This window comes from Eimeria mitis, genomic scaffold, assembly GCF_000499745.2.
Source record: "Eimeria mitis Houghton genomic scaffold, Emh_scaff111, whole genome shotgun sequence".
Classification (NCBI taxonomy): Eukaryota; Apicomplexa; class Conoidasida; order Eucoccidiorida; family Eimeriidae; genus Eimeria; species Eimeria mitis.
The window spans coordinates 10,430-26,845 of NW_013567643.1; the positions used below are offsets into that span (position 1 = coordinate 10,430).

Here is a 16,416-nt window from a genome sequence, read left to right on the forward strand (position 1 = left end):
CTATGCCTCAGGAGTTGCCTTCATCGCCTTGGTATTAACTGTCTCCTTGGTTGCATCAAGTGTCCCCTCCCTCGCCTCATCTGTCTCCGTGGATATCTCCTGCGTCTCCTTGTACGCCGCGTCTGTCTCCAAATGCGTCTCCTGTGTCTCCTTGTGTGCCTCCTTGCGTGTCTCCTTTGTCTCGTTGTATGCCTTTTGTGTCTCTTCGCATGTCTTTTGCGTCTCCTTGTACGCCTCGTGTGTCTCCTGCGTGTCGATGCGTGTCTCTTGTGTCGCCTGGCATGCCTCCTTGTATGTATCCTTGCATGTCTCCTCTGTCTCCTTGTGCGTCTCCTGTGTGTCCATCCAAGCGTCTGGTGTCACCTGCGTCTCCTTGTATGGCGCGTGTGTCTTCATATGCGCCTGCTGGCACGTTTCTGCTGTCTCCTTGTATCCCTTATGTGTTTCCCGTGTCGCTTTGGGTATCTTATATGTGTGTGTATCTTGTGTGCTTGGACGTGAGGTGGGGGTTGGGATCGTGGCTGGGATCGTCTCCCGATCCCCGCTAGGCCTCTGGGGATCGACGACTCCCACAATGGCATTGAAGGCCCCTAACCCTCCTTGCTCACAGTGCATAGGAAACGTGCTGCCAGGGAAGACAGAATAATAGATAAAGCTACTCCCGATCCCGCTCCCCAACACCTGTCTCTGCCCCTCACTAAACCCCACAAATGGGATCCGATCGCCACCCGGTACAGACATATCCAAATGTTGCAGCAACGGCTCCCGCCCACAGGTAGAAGCAAAATTTGTTATTATATAAGGAATGTAGCCCTCATACATTGCCTATACAAAGAAGACAAATAAACACAATAACAAATAACAATAATAGGTGCAATTTATCTCTAAGATATATATATATATATATATATATATATATATATATATATATATATATATATATATATATATATATATAAACAAACTAATACAGTTATTATATGAGGAATGTTACCCTCATACACTGCCCATACAAACGCAGAAAAGTAAAGAGAATAGTACCGCCAATGACAGACAAACAAGCAACAAACAACAGACAACAAAGGACAAACCACAACGAACAAACAGCAAACGACAACAAACAGCAGACAACAACAAACAACAACAACAAACAACGCACAACGCACAACACACAGCAACAACAATAACAACAAACACACAAGAAAAAACAAAACCAACAACAACAAAAAGCAACAAACAAACAACAAAAGCAAACCAACACCACCAAACAACAACAAACAGAAACATAAGCAACCAACAAAAAGACAAATCACCTGTATAGCTAATTCAGGTGTAAATGTCTTTCCATCCAGTTCTCGTCCCCAATTATGAGTTTTCTTTGTTTTCCATGGCCATAAACAGTTCAATATAAACCGAAATCGATTTATTAGATCCGCTGTATAGACATCATCGGGGCTGCTAATGCATGCGCTATGTACAGCACATTCTCTACGCAATACACCACAGCAGGGCCCCTCATTGGGGCCCCCCAAAACCCTCTTCTTCCCTCCTGCCTTTCCTATACAGCTGCCGGCGGCAGAACCACCAGCGGTAGCAGCAGATACACGCTGCTTCAGCTCCTGCTTCACCTCCAGCATCTTCCGTGCTTTGATCTTTCCTGCAGCAACAGAGCCAGACCTCTCACCAGGAACTACTGCTGCTGCAGGTGCTGCAGCAGCGGCAGCAGCAGCACCAGCAGCTCCAGAACATTGTTCCGCCTTCTGTGTCTGCCATGGGAGAGACAGATTCGCTGGCTGTTCTATCTGCTGCTGCCTATACACCCCACGAGCACCCAAAGTGCAGGGACCCTCCTTGGCGCTCGCTGTCTGTGATGCCGGCTGCCGCTGCTGCTGCTCGTGCTGCGGCTGCTGCTGCAGTTGTTCTTCAGTGGGTTGCAGGAGTGGTGCATGCAACTGCTGTGGAACCCCATTTGCGCTGCACCGTTTCACTGGGAGGGCTAGAGGGGACATAACGGCTGCAGCAGCAACGGCTGCTGCTGCTGCTGTTTCTGGACCTGTTGCAGCTGCAGCCGCCGCTTCGGTTGGGGGTGCACCATCAGCAGTAGCAGCAGTAGCAGCAGCAGAAGAAATGGGGCAGTCGACGCTGGGGATCTCAGCTGGACAGGAGGGCTTGGAGGCCTCTGACGGGTGTCCCTCTACTGTCTCCTCTCCTGCTGCTGCTGCACCTGAAGCAGGCGAAGGATCAGGAGCAGCAGCAGCAGCAATTTGCGCTGCTTTCTCCTCTGCCGTGAGCCTCTCCCCCTGCTTTTCTGTAGGGCCCCCTACAGAAAAGCAGGGGGAGAGGCTCACGGCAGTCTCCTGCGGCGTTGCAGCTGCTGCAGTTGCTGCAGTTGCTGAAGATGTTGCTCCGTTTAGGATGGGACCATCTGCAGCAGCGGCAGCAGCAGCAGTAGCAGCACCAGCAGCAGCAACGGCAACAGCTCCTACTTTCTCCCGACCGTTGGTGAGTTCTGCTGTTGCTGCTGGTGCAGTTGATGCCGTTGCTGCTGGTGCAGTTGCTGCTGCCTCTGCTGTTGCTGCAGTTGCTGCTGCTGCTGAACACATTTGGGGGGCGTCCCCTGCAGCAGGGGAATCCCTGGCGCCCTGCAGCAGCAGCACCAACTTCCTCTGGTCTGTCTCTCCCTTCACCTCCCCTGTACCTCCATTTGTCTCCACGTCCGCTGAAGAGGTGCAGCTGCGCCTCTTAGAAGCAGCAGCAGCAGCAGCAGCAGCAGCAGCAGCAGTAGGTGTTTCTCCCCTTCCGTTTCCAGCCTCAACGGCGCCCCTTGGAGGCCTCTCCATAGGCAGCAGCAAATCCTCAGGAGGAGCTGCAACACAAGAAGCCACTGCAGCACCTCCTGCTGCTGCTTGAGCAGGAGTTGCTGCTGTTGCAGCAACTCCTGATCCTGCCTCAAAAGGACCTGCTGGTGGTGCAGCAGCACCTACTTCTGCTACTTTATTAGGAGCAGCAGAAGTAGGTGCTGCAGCAGCAGCACCTACTTCTGCTGCTTTAATAGGAGCTAATGCTGCTGCAGCACCTGCCGCTGCTGCTGCACCAGGATCTGCTGCTGCGTCAGGTGGAACTGCTGCCGCTGCAGCGTCAGCAGGAACTGCTGTTACTGCTACTGCTGTGTCTGCAAGAGCTGCTGCTGTTGCAGCCGTTGCATCGGCAGCAGCAACGGCAGGCTCAACCTGGGCAAGGGGCTTTTCCCCCTCATCTGCAGCTGCTGAGGCCCCCCGTGCTGCTGCTGCTGCAGCCACTGCTGCTTCAGCATCAGCGGCAACATCTGCAGCAACTGCAGCAGCACCAGCTGGTTCCTTCTGCAAAAGATCATCCGATGGCTGTTGTTGTTGTTGGCGTTGTTCAAGGAGAGAGATGGTTTCTTCTGTCTCTCTCTTCATCTTCTCCTGCTTCGCCTGCTCTCTCCTCTTGTAACGGGCCTCTCGTGTCTCTTGGGGCTGGATACATTCAACCCTTTGTCTCTTCATCTCCAACTGTCTCCTTTCAGGTGACGCATCAATGGACCGCAACCGCAACCGCTTTACCACCCATGGGGGCGCACGCACCGTCAGTATACACCTGGGAGGCCCCTTCGCGGGCCCCCCTGGAGAACACCCTGCGGGCCCCCCTGAAGGGCCCCCTAGGGCCCCTCCCCCAGGAAATGTGTGGTGACGGGTCTCCGTTTTTTCGCCTGTCTCCGATTTTTGTTTTATAGCGGAGGGTGGATTAGCTTTTCGCCTTCTTAGTTGATATCCGTTGTGACAGAATATCTCCTCCAGCTTAAGTGTCTCCTTAAAGCAGTTAAACGCCTCCTGTTGCTGTTGCCGTTGCTGCTGCCGCTGCAGCAGCCTTTGTTGCTTCTCACGGCGCCACCGGAGAATCCTTTGCAGTCTCTGTAGCTTTTGTTGCGTCTCCCGCAGCTGCTGCTGCAGCAGAGCATCCTGACTTGGTGTCTCCGCTTGTTTCCCCTTCGGCGGCTGCAATAGGGGACCCAGGGCTCCCCTGGGTACAGGGGAGTGCTGGGGTGCCGCAAAGCTGCAGCACGGGTTGTGCATGCAGGCAACCGGGGCCCCAAACCGCCTCTTGAGGGCCCCCTGTCTCCGCACACGAGGGCCGTTTCGCGCCCAAAGCCGACGCAGCTGCAGGCGCTGCAATCTCTTTCGAGCAGCAGCAGCTGCTGCAGCAGCTGCTGTTGCAGCAGAATCTGCAGCAGCAGGTGGTGCTTCTGCAGCGGGTAGGGGTCCTGCAGCGTGCACGGTTGCAGCAGAACCATCACCACTAGCAGCAACATTCACTGCAGCGACCCCGGCAGCATATGCAGCAGCAGCAGCAGATGGTTCTGGTTCTTCTTTGGGGGCCCCTATATCAAGCTGGGCGCTTCCGTCCTCTGCAGGGGGCCCCCCTTGAGATGAAGGATGGGGGCCCCCTTTAGCATTTGTCTCGTCCTGCGCCTCAGCGGCATCTCGTGCTGCAGTTGCTTCGGCTGAAAACGATAAGTCCTGGGGGCCCCCTGAGACCTTCTTTCTGGATCCAGGGGCCCCTTCGCATACACTAGGGGACAAAGGGGCCCCTACGTCCCCAGGGGCCCCCTGCCCACGCCTGACCCTACAACATACCTCTGGGCGGCTCCCCGTCTGTGTCGTGCCGACGATGGTTGATGAAGGGGGACCCGTGGTGCCACACAGCAAGTGAGAGGGGCCCCTGACAACAGGAGAAACATGGTCACCCCCAGCCTTCCTTCCTGTCTCCTCTGTGCTGTCTCCGGGCGCCCCCCGAGCCCGCCTGCTGCAACTGGCGCTTCCCAGCTCTGCTTCTCGTCTTCCTCTTGCTGCTGCCGTTGCTGGTTCTAGCACACCCGCTGCTCCTGGTGCTTCTGCTGCTGAAGGTGCTGCTTCTTGTTTTTCTCCTCGGTTTTGCTGACTTGTCTTCTCTCTCCTGATGCAGCTCCCTCTTCGTGGAGTCCCCCGTGCTTCGATCCTGGGTATCGGTGCCCCCCCTTTCACCTGCTGCTGCTCCATCTGTTGCTGCTGCTGCTGCTGTTGTTGCTTCTGCTGTTTCTGTATCCCCTCTGCTGTAACGCGGCCTGCAGCTAATTCTGCTACAGTGCGAATGATTTGCTCTAAGTCTGTTTGCTTCGGTAGCGGCATGTGAAACGCCTCCACAAAAAAACCCAGTAGTAACACACGACCATCACCACCAACCCCACCATCAACACCATCAACACCAACCCCATTATCAGCACGAATCCCACTCTTAACACAATTAACACAATTCAGCCCATTAACACCAACCCCGCTAGCGCCACCAACCCCACCAACCGTACTAGCACTACCTTCTCCACCACCACCACCACCTTCATCACCAACCCCACCAACGCCACCACCCCCACCGACACCATCAACTACAGGGGCTCCGGAGGCTACCGGCAACACCAAGTCCAGGCTGCCGCGAGTGGCCCCCAGGCCCTCCTCTGTGCTCTTTCCACCGTGAGGGGCCTCACGGGGCCCCCAGTCCTTGGGGTACCCACCATTGGAGGCCCCTTTATTTGCTGCTTGCTGTGCGTCCCCCAGGGATCGGGATCGGGGTGGGAGACGAACGAAGATAGGCCACATACGCTGAAACTCAGCAACAGCTACAGGCTCATCTTGCTGCTGAGCCTGACGCGCCTTTCGTAACCACAACGAAGGCACATTGGGGGTCCCCTTACCGTTGCTAGAGACTCCTTTGGGGGCCCCCTTAGATATACTAGGGGCTTCCTTGGCGTCCCCCGTATATCGAGTAGGGACCTCCTTGGGGGCCCCCCTTGGTTTGCTCGTAGCGCCCTTGGGGGCCCCCTCAAGGGTACTAGAGGCCTCCCGCGGGGCCCCCAAACGGGGGCGGCAGGGGCCCCCTTCCAGCAAAGGCTGACTTGCCGTCTCTGCTGCTGCAGCTCTGGTATCTTTTCTGATCCCTGTGGGGGGCCCCCCCAAGTGGGCATCGGGAAGGGGGTCACCCCCCAGAGAGTTGGGGTTTCTGCTGTGTCGGAGCCTCTGCGTTAGCTGATGCTCCTGCTGCTGTTGCTGCAGCAGCAGCAGCTGCTGCTGCTGCTGCTGGTGTGGCAGAGCATTCTTGTGTTCCCCTGCATGCATAAGCGCTGCCGCTGTTGCTGCCCCTGTGGCGTTTCTTGTAGGGCCCAGTGGGGGGCCCCTTGGGATCGCCTGTACGGGCCCCGCAGGAGCCCCCAGCCCCCCACCCCCTCCAGGGGCCCCCAGTTTCTTGTGTGTTCTTTGGGGGGAGATAATAGCGAGATGCTGCTCAACGCAATCATACCAAGGCCTATCTAAGCTGCAGCAAACCGAAGATGTTCTCAGTTTCCTTGGGTTGGCTGCACGCACAACGCGGAGACACTGCGTATCAGGGCCCGGGGCATCTGAGCTGCTGCTGCTGCTGTTACTGCCGCAGCGCCGGCGGCTGCGACGAAGGCCCCTACCTCCATAAGGAAACGGGGCCCCCAAGGGATCTTCCAGCAAGGCGGCTCTACTTGAGACCCAACTTGGGGGCCCTACCCGACGCCTGAGCCCAGGCAGCAGCGCCCCTGGGGGCCCCCCCGGAGTAGCAGCATCAGCAGCAGCATCAGCAGCAGTGGCTGCAGCAGCAGCAGCGGCTGCAGCAGCAGCAGAAACAGCGGACTTCCTCCGTTTCAAAGGCGCCGCACCAGCAGAAGCAGCAGCAGAAGCAGCAGCACCGTCTGCCTCCTCCTTCTTGCATGCCGTATTCACCGCTGCTCCAGCAGCTACTGAAGCCAGATGGCCCTGACATTCGTCTCCTCTAGGGGACCCCCGGAGGTCCCCAGGACTATCCCCAGCGCCTTGGAGGCCCCCAGAGCCCCTGTCGCCTGTAACGACGACAGGCTCAGAGACACCTGAGGAGACAGTTGGACCCGCATCCGACTGCGGGGCCCTTAGGGCCCCCACTTCCTCTCCAGCAGCAGCAGCAGAGTGTGCAGCAGCTTCTGTATGCTGCTGCTGCTGTTGTTGCTGCTTCTGCTGTTGTTGCTGCTTCTGCTGTTCTTGCTGCTGCTGCTGCTGTTGCTGCTGCTGCTGCTCTTGCGTGACTTCGTTTTGCAGTTGCTGCAGCATCTGCTGCATGCGTTGGATTTTGATTTGTGTTTGTTTCCTTTTCTCCTTCTGGAGTTCATCGCAGCAGCAGCGTGTTCTTTGCTGCAGCAGTTGCTGCAGCGACTGCGGTTTGCTGCTGCTGCTGCTGCTGCGCTGTCCCCACTGCAGCAAAGACCATTGGTCATCACAGAGGTCCACCCCTGCAGCAGCAAACACCTCATGCCAATCAAACGGCCGCCCCCACCCCAAATGGGCGAAGCTTTTGCTGCTGCTGCTTGCTGCACCTGCTGCTCCTGCTTCTTTGCTCTCGTGAGGTAGGGACCCACGCGGCAGGGGGCCACTTCTTCTTCCTGCTGCTGCTGCTGCTGCTGTTGCTGCAGTCTGCCGCCCGTATCGAACCACCGTGGGGCGCCCCGAAGAGACAGCAGCAACTGACGCCGTATCCTGTACAAAAAAAAACATTTACAGCAGCAGCATCAGCAGCAGCGGCAGCACCAGCAACAGCAGAAGCAGCAACAGCAACAGCAGCGAGGATGCAGCGAACATGAAGCACAGGAAATAGAGAGACTCAGCTCCTACTACATCCATATAGACAGCAAACTGACTAGAAAAAAGGAGACACCTCAGGGACCCCAAGGCGTTGCTGCTTAGCCTGTCTAAATGCCAGCAGCAGCGGCAGCAGTAGCAACAGCAGCAGTAGCGACAGCAGCAACAGTAGCGGCAACTGTATCGACACCACCACCAGAGCCACCAGCAGCAGCAGCATCATCATCAGCAGCAGCAACAGCAGAACTAGCCGCAGCCGCAGCAGCAGCAACGAGAGACAGGTGGAGAGAGCCCTCACAGTTGGTGATCTTCTCTTTCGTGTGGAGTCACATCGGAGTGTATAACCTCCCCCGTGCACCCCCGATTCATCTTTCTCACTTTCAGCGCCCCCCTCCTTCACTGTCTCTTTTCTTGCGTCTGCTGTCACCTCTTCTGCTGCAGCATCCAGGGGCCCCAGGGGCCCATCTACACCAGCAGCCCCTTGGGCGGGGGCCCCTGAAGGCAGAACATCTTGGGTCCTTCCCCCCTCGGGGGCCCCCTCCCTTGACGCCTTGTTACTAATGCCCTCTTTGGCGGCCCCTAGATTGAGCGACTCCCGCCTCTTGGGCCTCGCTGAAAGAGACAAAGAGTCGGAGGGAGAGAGAAGGGGACATAAGGAGACAGAAGGAGACAACAGGAGACAGGTGACAGGGTAAGATTTCAGGAGGAAGGAGACAAGAGGAGACAGAAAGCGAAGGGAGAGGGCGGGGGGAAACAGAAGACAGAAGACAGGCGAAGAGATATGGAGACAGTGGGAGACAAAAGGAGACAGTAAGAGACACAGGGAGACTGAAGAAGGCAGATGGAAACAGCAGGAAACAGGCGGAGACACAAGGAGCCATAAGCAGCGAGAGGGGACCGCAGGAGAGACGCGGAGACAGGACACAGGGGAAGATAAAGAGATATACATGAAAATCCGAGCCAGTACAACAGCCACCCACTATCGCAGCAGCAGCAACAGCAGCATCAGCAGCAGAAACAGCAATAGCAGCAGCAACAGCAGCAGCAGTGCATACTCGAGCTTGTGCGACGCGAGGGGCCCCCACTGCCCCACCCTTCACTGTTGATATCATCGCAACCAATATCCGCGGCCATGAGGGCACCGGTGCAGTGATAACCCCAGCAAACGGGGGGCTTCACACGTAAACCCTTCTGTCTCCTCTCCTGCACACCCCACAAACCCTAAACCCTAAACCCTAAACCCTTAACCTTAAGCCCTACGCCACACTCTAGAGATCCCACAAGCCGCCCTACACCCTAGTGATTGGACCTTCAGGTATTCATACAGGAGGGGGTTGTGTATTAGGGTCTAGGGTTTAGGGTTTAGGGTTTCCATGTATATATATACGTGAATAAGTCTTCTAAGGGTTTGTTTAAGGAGTTGGCTTTGCGCCCCACAAAGAAGAGAATCAATACAAAGGGGACAGAGACGAGAGAAGCAGGGCCCAGCACAATTGCTGCTTTCTGCCTTTGTAAAAGGAGACATATTTACACCCCAGTGAAGCTGGGCCGAACGCTGCACCACCATGTCCCCCATACACTGCGCTGCAGCCATCAACTGAGCATACACCCCACATATACAAACAGAAGGAGAGACATACGCACCCTATATATATATATATATATATATATATATATATATATATATATATATATATATATATATATATATATATATATATATATATATGCGCGGATACCGACACACCATAGATACGCATATAACGAGAGACTTATACACTCCAAATAAAGAGGTAAGGCGAGACACACACGCACCATATATACAGATATAAGGAGACACACACCACACGAGGCACTTATACACCCCAAGTAAAGAGGTAGTGAAACGCTTATACACCCTATTCAGAGGGATACGGAGACGCATATACACCCCAAATATACTACACGTAAAAGAAGACATAGAGACAACGGCAATACATATAAACACACATATACGCCCCATAGAGAGATAGGGAGACACACAGACACAGGGACGCAAAGACACAGAGACGAAGAGACAGCGAGACAAAGACAAGGAGACAACGAGACGGGGAGGCACAGAGACAAGGAGACACAGAGACAAGGGGACGCAGAGATAAGGAGACACTGATACACTTGAAAAGCAAGAGGAGGAAGCACACAGACAGAGAAACAAGGAGATGCAGAGACAGACGGAGAAAGAAACAGAGACAGAGACAACGAGAAATAGAGAGAGAAATAAGGAGAAACAGATTACAGACGAATAAGGAGACACAAAGACGCGGAAAAGGAGACACAAACACAGAGGGACAAAGACACAACACCAGGGTCACTTAATAACCCTCAAGGCCCCACGGGTGCCCCTTGGGGGCCTGCCCTGTCTTTGTATCTATACACCCTCGGGGTGTGTTCAGAAGCCCTTTGGTGCTCATTGTTTAGTCTTTAGGGTTTAGGGTTTGCTGTCTAGGGTTTAGGGTTTAGGGTTTAGGGTTTGTGGTTTACGGTGATGTTTGGGTTTGCTTTGAGGATGGCTGGAGGAAATGGCCAGAAGAGTTTGTGGTTTGCTATACAACAAGTTTGGGGTGTATGTGCAGCTAATAAATTAATAATATCTTGAGGAATATGTTTATTTAATTCTTCTCTTTGCTCTGTTAGAGCCAACAACAGTAAATATGATAATAAAGATAGAAGAGAAACAGTATGCTGTCGGGGCACAGTAAACCATAGCTTGCAACATAAATCCCCACCAAACAAACCCAACAAATACTCTTCAGATAAGCATGGGGGCCCCCAACCAAACAAAGACCCGGGGGGCCCCGCATAAACCCCACCATCTTCACAAACCCTGTTATCGCCAGGCGACCACGGGGGGCCCCCAGAGGCTCCACCAACAGAGGGGTGCCCCCTATGGGCTCCTCCCGCTCGGGGGGTGATCCTAGGGGCCCCACCAGCGTGGGGGCCCCCCCGAGGGGCCCCAGGAGGTATGGGGGGGACCTGGGGAGCCCCTCCCCCCGGGGCCCCCTGGCGCCTACCAAGGGAGCCGGCCTGAGAGCCAGTAGGAGGCCCGCTGGGAAGCCCACAGGGGGTCCCCACAGAAGGCCCGAGCACGGGCGGGGGGCCCCGGGGGCCCCCTGGGGGCCCCCCTCTGTGTGGAGGGTCGGAGTTGGGAGCGGAGAGGGGCCCTCCCGCGTCTCTTGATGCCGCAGAGGATTGTGGGAGCTCCCCTACTGCAGAAGCAGCAGCAGCAGCAGCTGCTGCTGCTGCCTGAGTGGGGTGTTCGGGGGTGGGCATCACCGCAGACAGGGGGCCCCCGTGCTGCAGTAGAGGGGCCCCGAAGAGAGGCCGCAGCAGAGCAGTGTAAGGGGGGGCCCCTGGTTTGTTTTATAGTGAGGAACTAAACATTAATACAAATGAAGGTATAATAAAAACAAAAAGGCTGCAAGCCAGAGCGCAGCGACTGCAGCAACTGCAGCAGCAGGAGGAGCAACGCGAGCAGCAGCAGCAGCAACTGTTGCTGCTGCTGCTGCAGCGGGGCCACTGGTCAGCTGTGTGCTCTGGCTGCTGCCGCAGACAAAGGAAATGTTTTATTGCAGTTTATTTTCTTATTATTATATAAATAAACTCAACTCAAACCTAATAAGAGTGCGGGACCCCTGTGCTGCCTCTGCTGCTGCTGCTGTGGCGGCGGCGGGTACTGCTGCTGCCTCGATGAGGACCCAGCAACAGGCACAGCCAGAGACGCAGTCTGCATGCGGCTCTAGCTGCTGCTGCTGCTGCTGCTGCTGTATGGATGCTTGCTGCACATGTTTCTGGTGCTGCTGCTGTTGCGGTGTTGCTGTACATAGAGAGACTGCCTGTGTGTGTCTGTCTCTCGCTGTGTATCGCCTTCTGTCTCCTTTCGTTTGTCTGTGCGTGCGTGCCTCTGTCTTTGTCTCTTTGCTTGTCTGTCTCTTTTTTCCCGTCTCCTCCCGTCTGTCTCCTTCTGTTCGTTTCTCTATGCCTGCCTCTGTTTGTCTCTGTGCGCCTGTCTCTGCCTGTGTGTGCCTGTCTGTTGCTGCGTGTCTGTCTCCTCTTGGCCGTGTGCTTCTCTATATCTCTGTCTGTATCCATCTCTTTCTGTCTGTCTCTCTCTGTGTATCTCTATCCCCGTCTGTTTCTATCTGTCTCTCTGTCTCTGTGTCTCTGTCTCTCTGCCTTGGACTTCTTGGCTGTATGTTTGCCTTCGTATCTCTTTCTCTGTCTTTCTGTTTCTTTGTGTTTGTTTTTACTCGTCTGTCTTCTCCTGTCTGTCTCTGTCTGTCCATATTTGTCTGTCTGTGTCTGCCTGTCTCCGTTTGTCTGTCCGTCTATGTCTGTCTCCTTTGCTTCCTCTTTGTTTGTCTTTGTCTCTCCATCTCCTCCCCTGTCTCCACTGTAGGCTTTCTTTGTGGGGTTGTCCCCTCGGGTGTCTCCTCTGTCTCCTTTGTCCTTTGTCTCTCGGTATCTCGTATCTTTTCTGACTCATTCTCTCTATCTCTCTCTTTATATTGTCTGTCTCCTTTGCCGTATGTCTCTGTATCTCTCCACTAACAGTATGTGTCTCCTTCTTTCTCTTCTCTGTCTTCTCTATATTTCTCTTCTGTCTCCTGTCTGTCTCTTTCTTCTTGTCTGACGTCTTCATCAGTGTATAGAAGCTTCTGCCTGTCTTTGTTTTGTCTTTTGTTTGTTTGGCGTTCAATCGGTATCGTCTCCTCTAGTTCCTAGTCTGTCTTGTACCTCTACCTGTCTCCTATATATATCTCTGCCTGTCTCTCTGTCTCTGTGTGTGTCTGTCAGTCTCTGTCTGTGTCTCTCTGTCTCTGTCCGTGTGTCTCCGTGTGTCTTTCTGTCTCCCTGTCTCCTCATTGTGTATCTCTGTCTCCTTTTCCAGCTGTCTGACTCCTTGCTATCTAATGCCAACAATACAAAATTCGTCACCCCACAAAATACTGTCTCGACGCCAGCTGCTGCTGCTGCTGCAGCGGCAGTGCTGCTACTGCTGCAGCGGCAGTGCTGCTGCTGCTGCAGCAACAGGGCTGTTGCGCCATCTGTGCCGAGAATGCTGCGGCTGCGGCTAAGAACATCCTGCTGCTGCTGCTGCTGCTGGTCTGTCAGCAGCAGCACAGCAAGGGGCAATGTGTCTGTACACCGCAACGACACGTGTCTCTGTCTGTTGCGTTTATATTTCGTGCATTGGCGTTGTATTTCTTTTTATTACCTTTTTTCTTGATTCTGACCTATAGATAAGTCTCTTTATCCTACTTGCATGTGCTGCTGTTGCTGCAGCAGGCAGCTCCAGCATCCCGCGGCGATGCAACGAAGCCAAACGGTCTGCTGCTGCTGCTGCTGCACCTTGCACCTGCAGCAGCAGCAGCAACAACAGCAGCAGCAGCAACAAAGGCACTGCTCGTTAAGCACAGAGAAGAAACAAGCATCAACCCATAAGCACACAGCAGCAGAAGCAGCTACATCAGCAGCAGCAGAAACAGCAGCAGCAGCAGCAACAGCAGCAGCAGCAGCAGCAGCTGACTTTAGTGGTTCTGAGACTGCCGGTGACATCGCCAGGCAGTGCCGCCTCCACGGGGCCCCCAACAAATCGTTTCTATGCACACAAACAAAACAAAATAAATAAATAAATAAATAAATAAACAGAACGAAAAAAAAAGAAGTACAAACGAATAATAGAGGGAGACGGAGGAGTGTTGAGGGGGTCTAGGGTTTGTCCGTAGGGTTTAGGGTAAGGGTTTAGGGTTTAGGGTTTAGGGTTTGCTGACTCTCCCTATCTTGAACGCCACAACTCCCTTTCTTGCTGCTGCCTCCTTTGCTTCTTCTCCCGCCTTGCTGAGGGGACACAACGAGGAGACAGCAGGATGTGTATCTAGGGTTTAGGGTTTGTGTCTCAAGGCATTAGGGTTTGTGTTTCTAGGGTTTAGGGTTTGGGGCTGCTGCGTCTGTTGTCGGGTGAACAGATAACAGGAGGTCTAACAGCAGCGGGTTTAGGCGTCAGGGTTTAGGGTTTAGGGTTTAGGGTTTAGGGTTTACGCTGTTGTCTCCCTTTTGTGTATACTATAGAGGAAGGGGACACAAAAAGGAGACAGTAGCTTGGATGACCTCACCGTTTTTCGTTTGCTGCTGCTTGTTGCTGCTGCTGCTCCTGCAGCTCCTCCAGCAGCTGCGGCAGCTTATCTATAGCTTTCCTTATCTCCTTCTGCTGCTGCTTTGCTGCAGCCTGAGCAGCAGCAGCGCACGCAGCAACGATGCATAACTCGAACCAGCGCCTTAGGGACTTTACCTAGGGTTTAGGGTTTGGGGTTTAGCAGCTCGGGTTTAGGGTTTAGGGTTTAGGTTTTAGGGTTTAACAACTAGGGTTTAGGGTTTAGAGATACCCGGCGCAGCTGCTGCTGGTGTCTCCGCTGGCGGTTTCTGTCTGTGCGCGTCTTCTTCTTCGGCACTGAAGGCACCAAACCCTAAACCCTAAACCCTAAACCCTAATTCGCAACCCCCAAAACCCTCAATCGCCCGCATCCTAATCCCTCGCAGCTAAACCCTAAACCCTTAAGACAGCAGTAGCTCACGCTTAGAGAGTTTTGCGGCGGCAGAGTCGTTGTCTCCCGTCTCCTCTTCTGCTGCTGCTGCTGCTGCTGCTGCTGCCCCGTTTTCGATGGAGACCTTTCCAGTCGTAGCCAACTCCAGCAGCATCTGCGCAGCAGCAGCAACAGCAGCAGCAGCAGCAACAGCAGCAGCAGCAGCAACAGCAGCAGCAGCAACGACAGCAGCAACAAGACCAGCTTTCAAATTGTGTAAATATATAACCCCACGATGAAATCAATAGTAAAAAGGAAAAAAAGAAAAAGGGAGACAGACAAAGGAGACAGAAAAGGAAAAAACGCAGGCAACAGAGGAGACAGAAGGAGACAGATAAAGGAGACAGCAGCGGAGACAGAGAAGAGAGAACATGAGGCATATAAAGGACGCAGATGATTAGATGGCTACAGAGACAGCTGAGGAGACAGCAGAAGAGACAGAAGAGAGACAGAGAAGGAGACAGATGAAGAGACAGCTGACTCTTTGTTTGTCTCCTTCTGATAGACCCTTTACGGTCTCTGGATTGAGCTGCTGCAGCAGCGCAGCAGCAACCGGTTGCTTGTGTTTTAGCTGCAGTATTGGGTCTTTCTGCTGCAGCAGAAGTTGCTGCTGCTGCTGCAGCTGCTGCTCCTTGTCTAGTACATGTGCCCGCACAGCTGCATGTGCAGATCGGCCCTGCTGCTGCTGCAGCACTGCAGCAGCAGCAGCAACAAGCTGCTGCTGCTGCTTCTCTGTTGAAGGGTTATATGATGTCCCCTCATCTGGCAGCAGCACAGCAGGCACCAGCTGCCGCAGTGTCTCCAACTTGCAGCGACGCCGTTTGCTGCTGGATCCTGCTGCTGCTGCTGCTGCTGCTGCTGATGTTGCTGCTGCTGCTGCTGCAGGTCCCCGTCTCTTTTCTGAAGACATACGCGCAGGCAAAGCTGGCTATTGAGCGGCCCCAATAGCAGGTGAAGACCCTAAACCCTAAACCCTAAACCCTAAGCACCAAACCCTAAACCCTAGACCCTAAGCCCTCGAGGGAGTGGATGCTGACTGTTGCCTGCTGGTTTGGGGGTTTCGTCTCCCCAGAGGTCGACTGTCTCTGCTTCTGCTGCTTTTGCCTGCGTTCACAACACCACAGAACCCCTAAACCCTAAACCCTAAACCCTCATTTGCTGCTGCAGCACTCAACAAGGAGCAAGGGAGACACAGGGGGAAATCAAAGAAATGAGGGCCTCCGACGGAGATCAGGGTTTAGGGTTTAGGGTTTAGGTTTTGTAGTTACCTTTCTCCTTGCCTCTGTCTCTTCTCTCTGCTTCTTCCCCTTGATGACGCGCAGCAGTTGCTGCTTATGGGCCTGTGTAGCAACCTCCAGCAGCANTCTGCTTCTTCCCCTTGATGACGCGCAGCAGTTGCTGCTTATGGGCCTGTGTAGCAACCTCCAGCAGCACCTTCTTGCTGCTGCTGCTGCTGCTGCTGCTGCTGTCCCCCTCCACTACTAGCTGACGACGCTGCAGCAGGCGCCGTGCGCCCCGAGACATATGCGTCGTGTCATCGCTGCCTGAAGAGCAGCAGCAGCAGCAGCAGCAGCAGCAGCACAAGCAGCAGCAGCAGCAACAGCAGCAGAAGCGCCGGCACCAGCAGCAGCAGAGACAGCAGCAGCAACAGCTCACGCAGCACCACAAGTATAGTTGTATAGGCCGCAATCCCTCCCTTTTGGCTTTCTCCGCTTGCACCCGAGTTGTTAATTGTCTAGGGTTTAGGGTTTAGGGTTTAGGGTTTAGAGTGTATGTACCTTGTGTATCAAGGACAAAGAGTTTATTTTGTTTCTCTAGTTCTTGGGCCCTTTCTATCAAGGGTTTATCATCTAGGAGCTGCTCAGCAGCAGAGTGATGAGTTTTCTTCCACTTGGAACGACGGCTGCAACCCATCCTCCTAAACCCTAAACCCTAAACCCTAAACCCTAAACCCTAATTCTTGGATGATGAGTTTTGAGCGCTTTTTTGTTTATGCAAAAAACTTTTACTTCTTAAAAAAGAAAAAAAATAACCAAAGAGGATCATCCAACCTGCCAAACCCTAGGTAGGCCCTAAACCCTAAACCCTAAAACATAAACCCTAATTTGTTAGGG

General features: G+C 54.0%; 2 protein-coding genes across 2 annotated transcripts in view; both read right to left on the minus strand.

Annotated features, from left to right (window-relative positions):
* Window positions 1-10,991, minus strand: EMH_0083020 (CW-type zinc finger domain-containing protein, related; the record flags this gene model as incomplete). Its single annotated transcript, XM_013494333.1, has 5 exons — window positions 1-825; window positions 1,629-7,580; window positions 7,981-8,294; window positions 8,738-8,885; window positions 10,545-10,991. The coding sequence occupies 5 exons, from the start codon at window positions 10,989-10,991 to the stop codon at window positions 1-3; spliced, it is 7,686 nt and encodes a 2,561-aa protein (XP_013349787.1).
* A 1,422-nt stretch (window positions 10,992-12,413) lies between these two features.
* EMH_0083130 (uncharacterized protein) overlaps window positions 12,414-16,416 on the minus strand; it is a gene marked incomplete at both ends in the record, with an annotated part of 5,275 nt that continues 1,272 nt past the window's right edge. Inside the window, 11 exons of the mRNA XM_013494334.1 lie at window positions 12,414-12,826; window positions 12,981-13,077; window positions 13,249-13,320; window positions 13,493-13,559; window positions 13,835-13,947; window positions 14,105-14,169; window positions 14,294-14,417; window positions 14,784-15,202; window positions 15,340-15,406; window positions 15,571-15,642; window positions 15,737-15,846. Coding sequence (XP_013349788.1) covers window positions 12,414-12,826; window positions 12,981-13,077; window positions 13,249-13,320; window positions 13,493-13,559; window positions 13,835-13,947; window positions 14,105-14,169; window positions 14,294-14,417; window positions 14,784-15,202; window positions 15,340-15,406; window positions 15,571-15,642; window positions 15,737-15,846 — 1,619 coding nt within the window. The remainder of the gene's footprint in view (window positions 12,827-12,980; window positions 13,078-13,248; window positions 13,321-13,492; window positions 13,560-13,834; window positions 13,948-14,104; window positions 14,170-14,293; window positions 14,418-14,783; window positions 15,203-15,339; window positions 15,407-15,570; window positions 15,643-15,736; window positions 15,847-16,416) is intronic.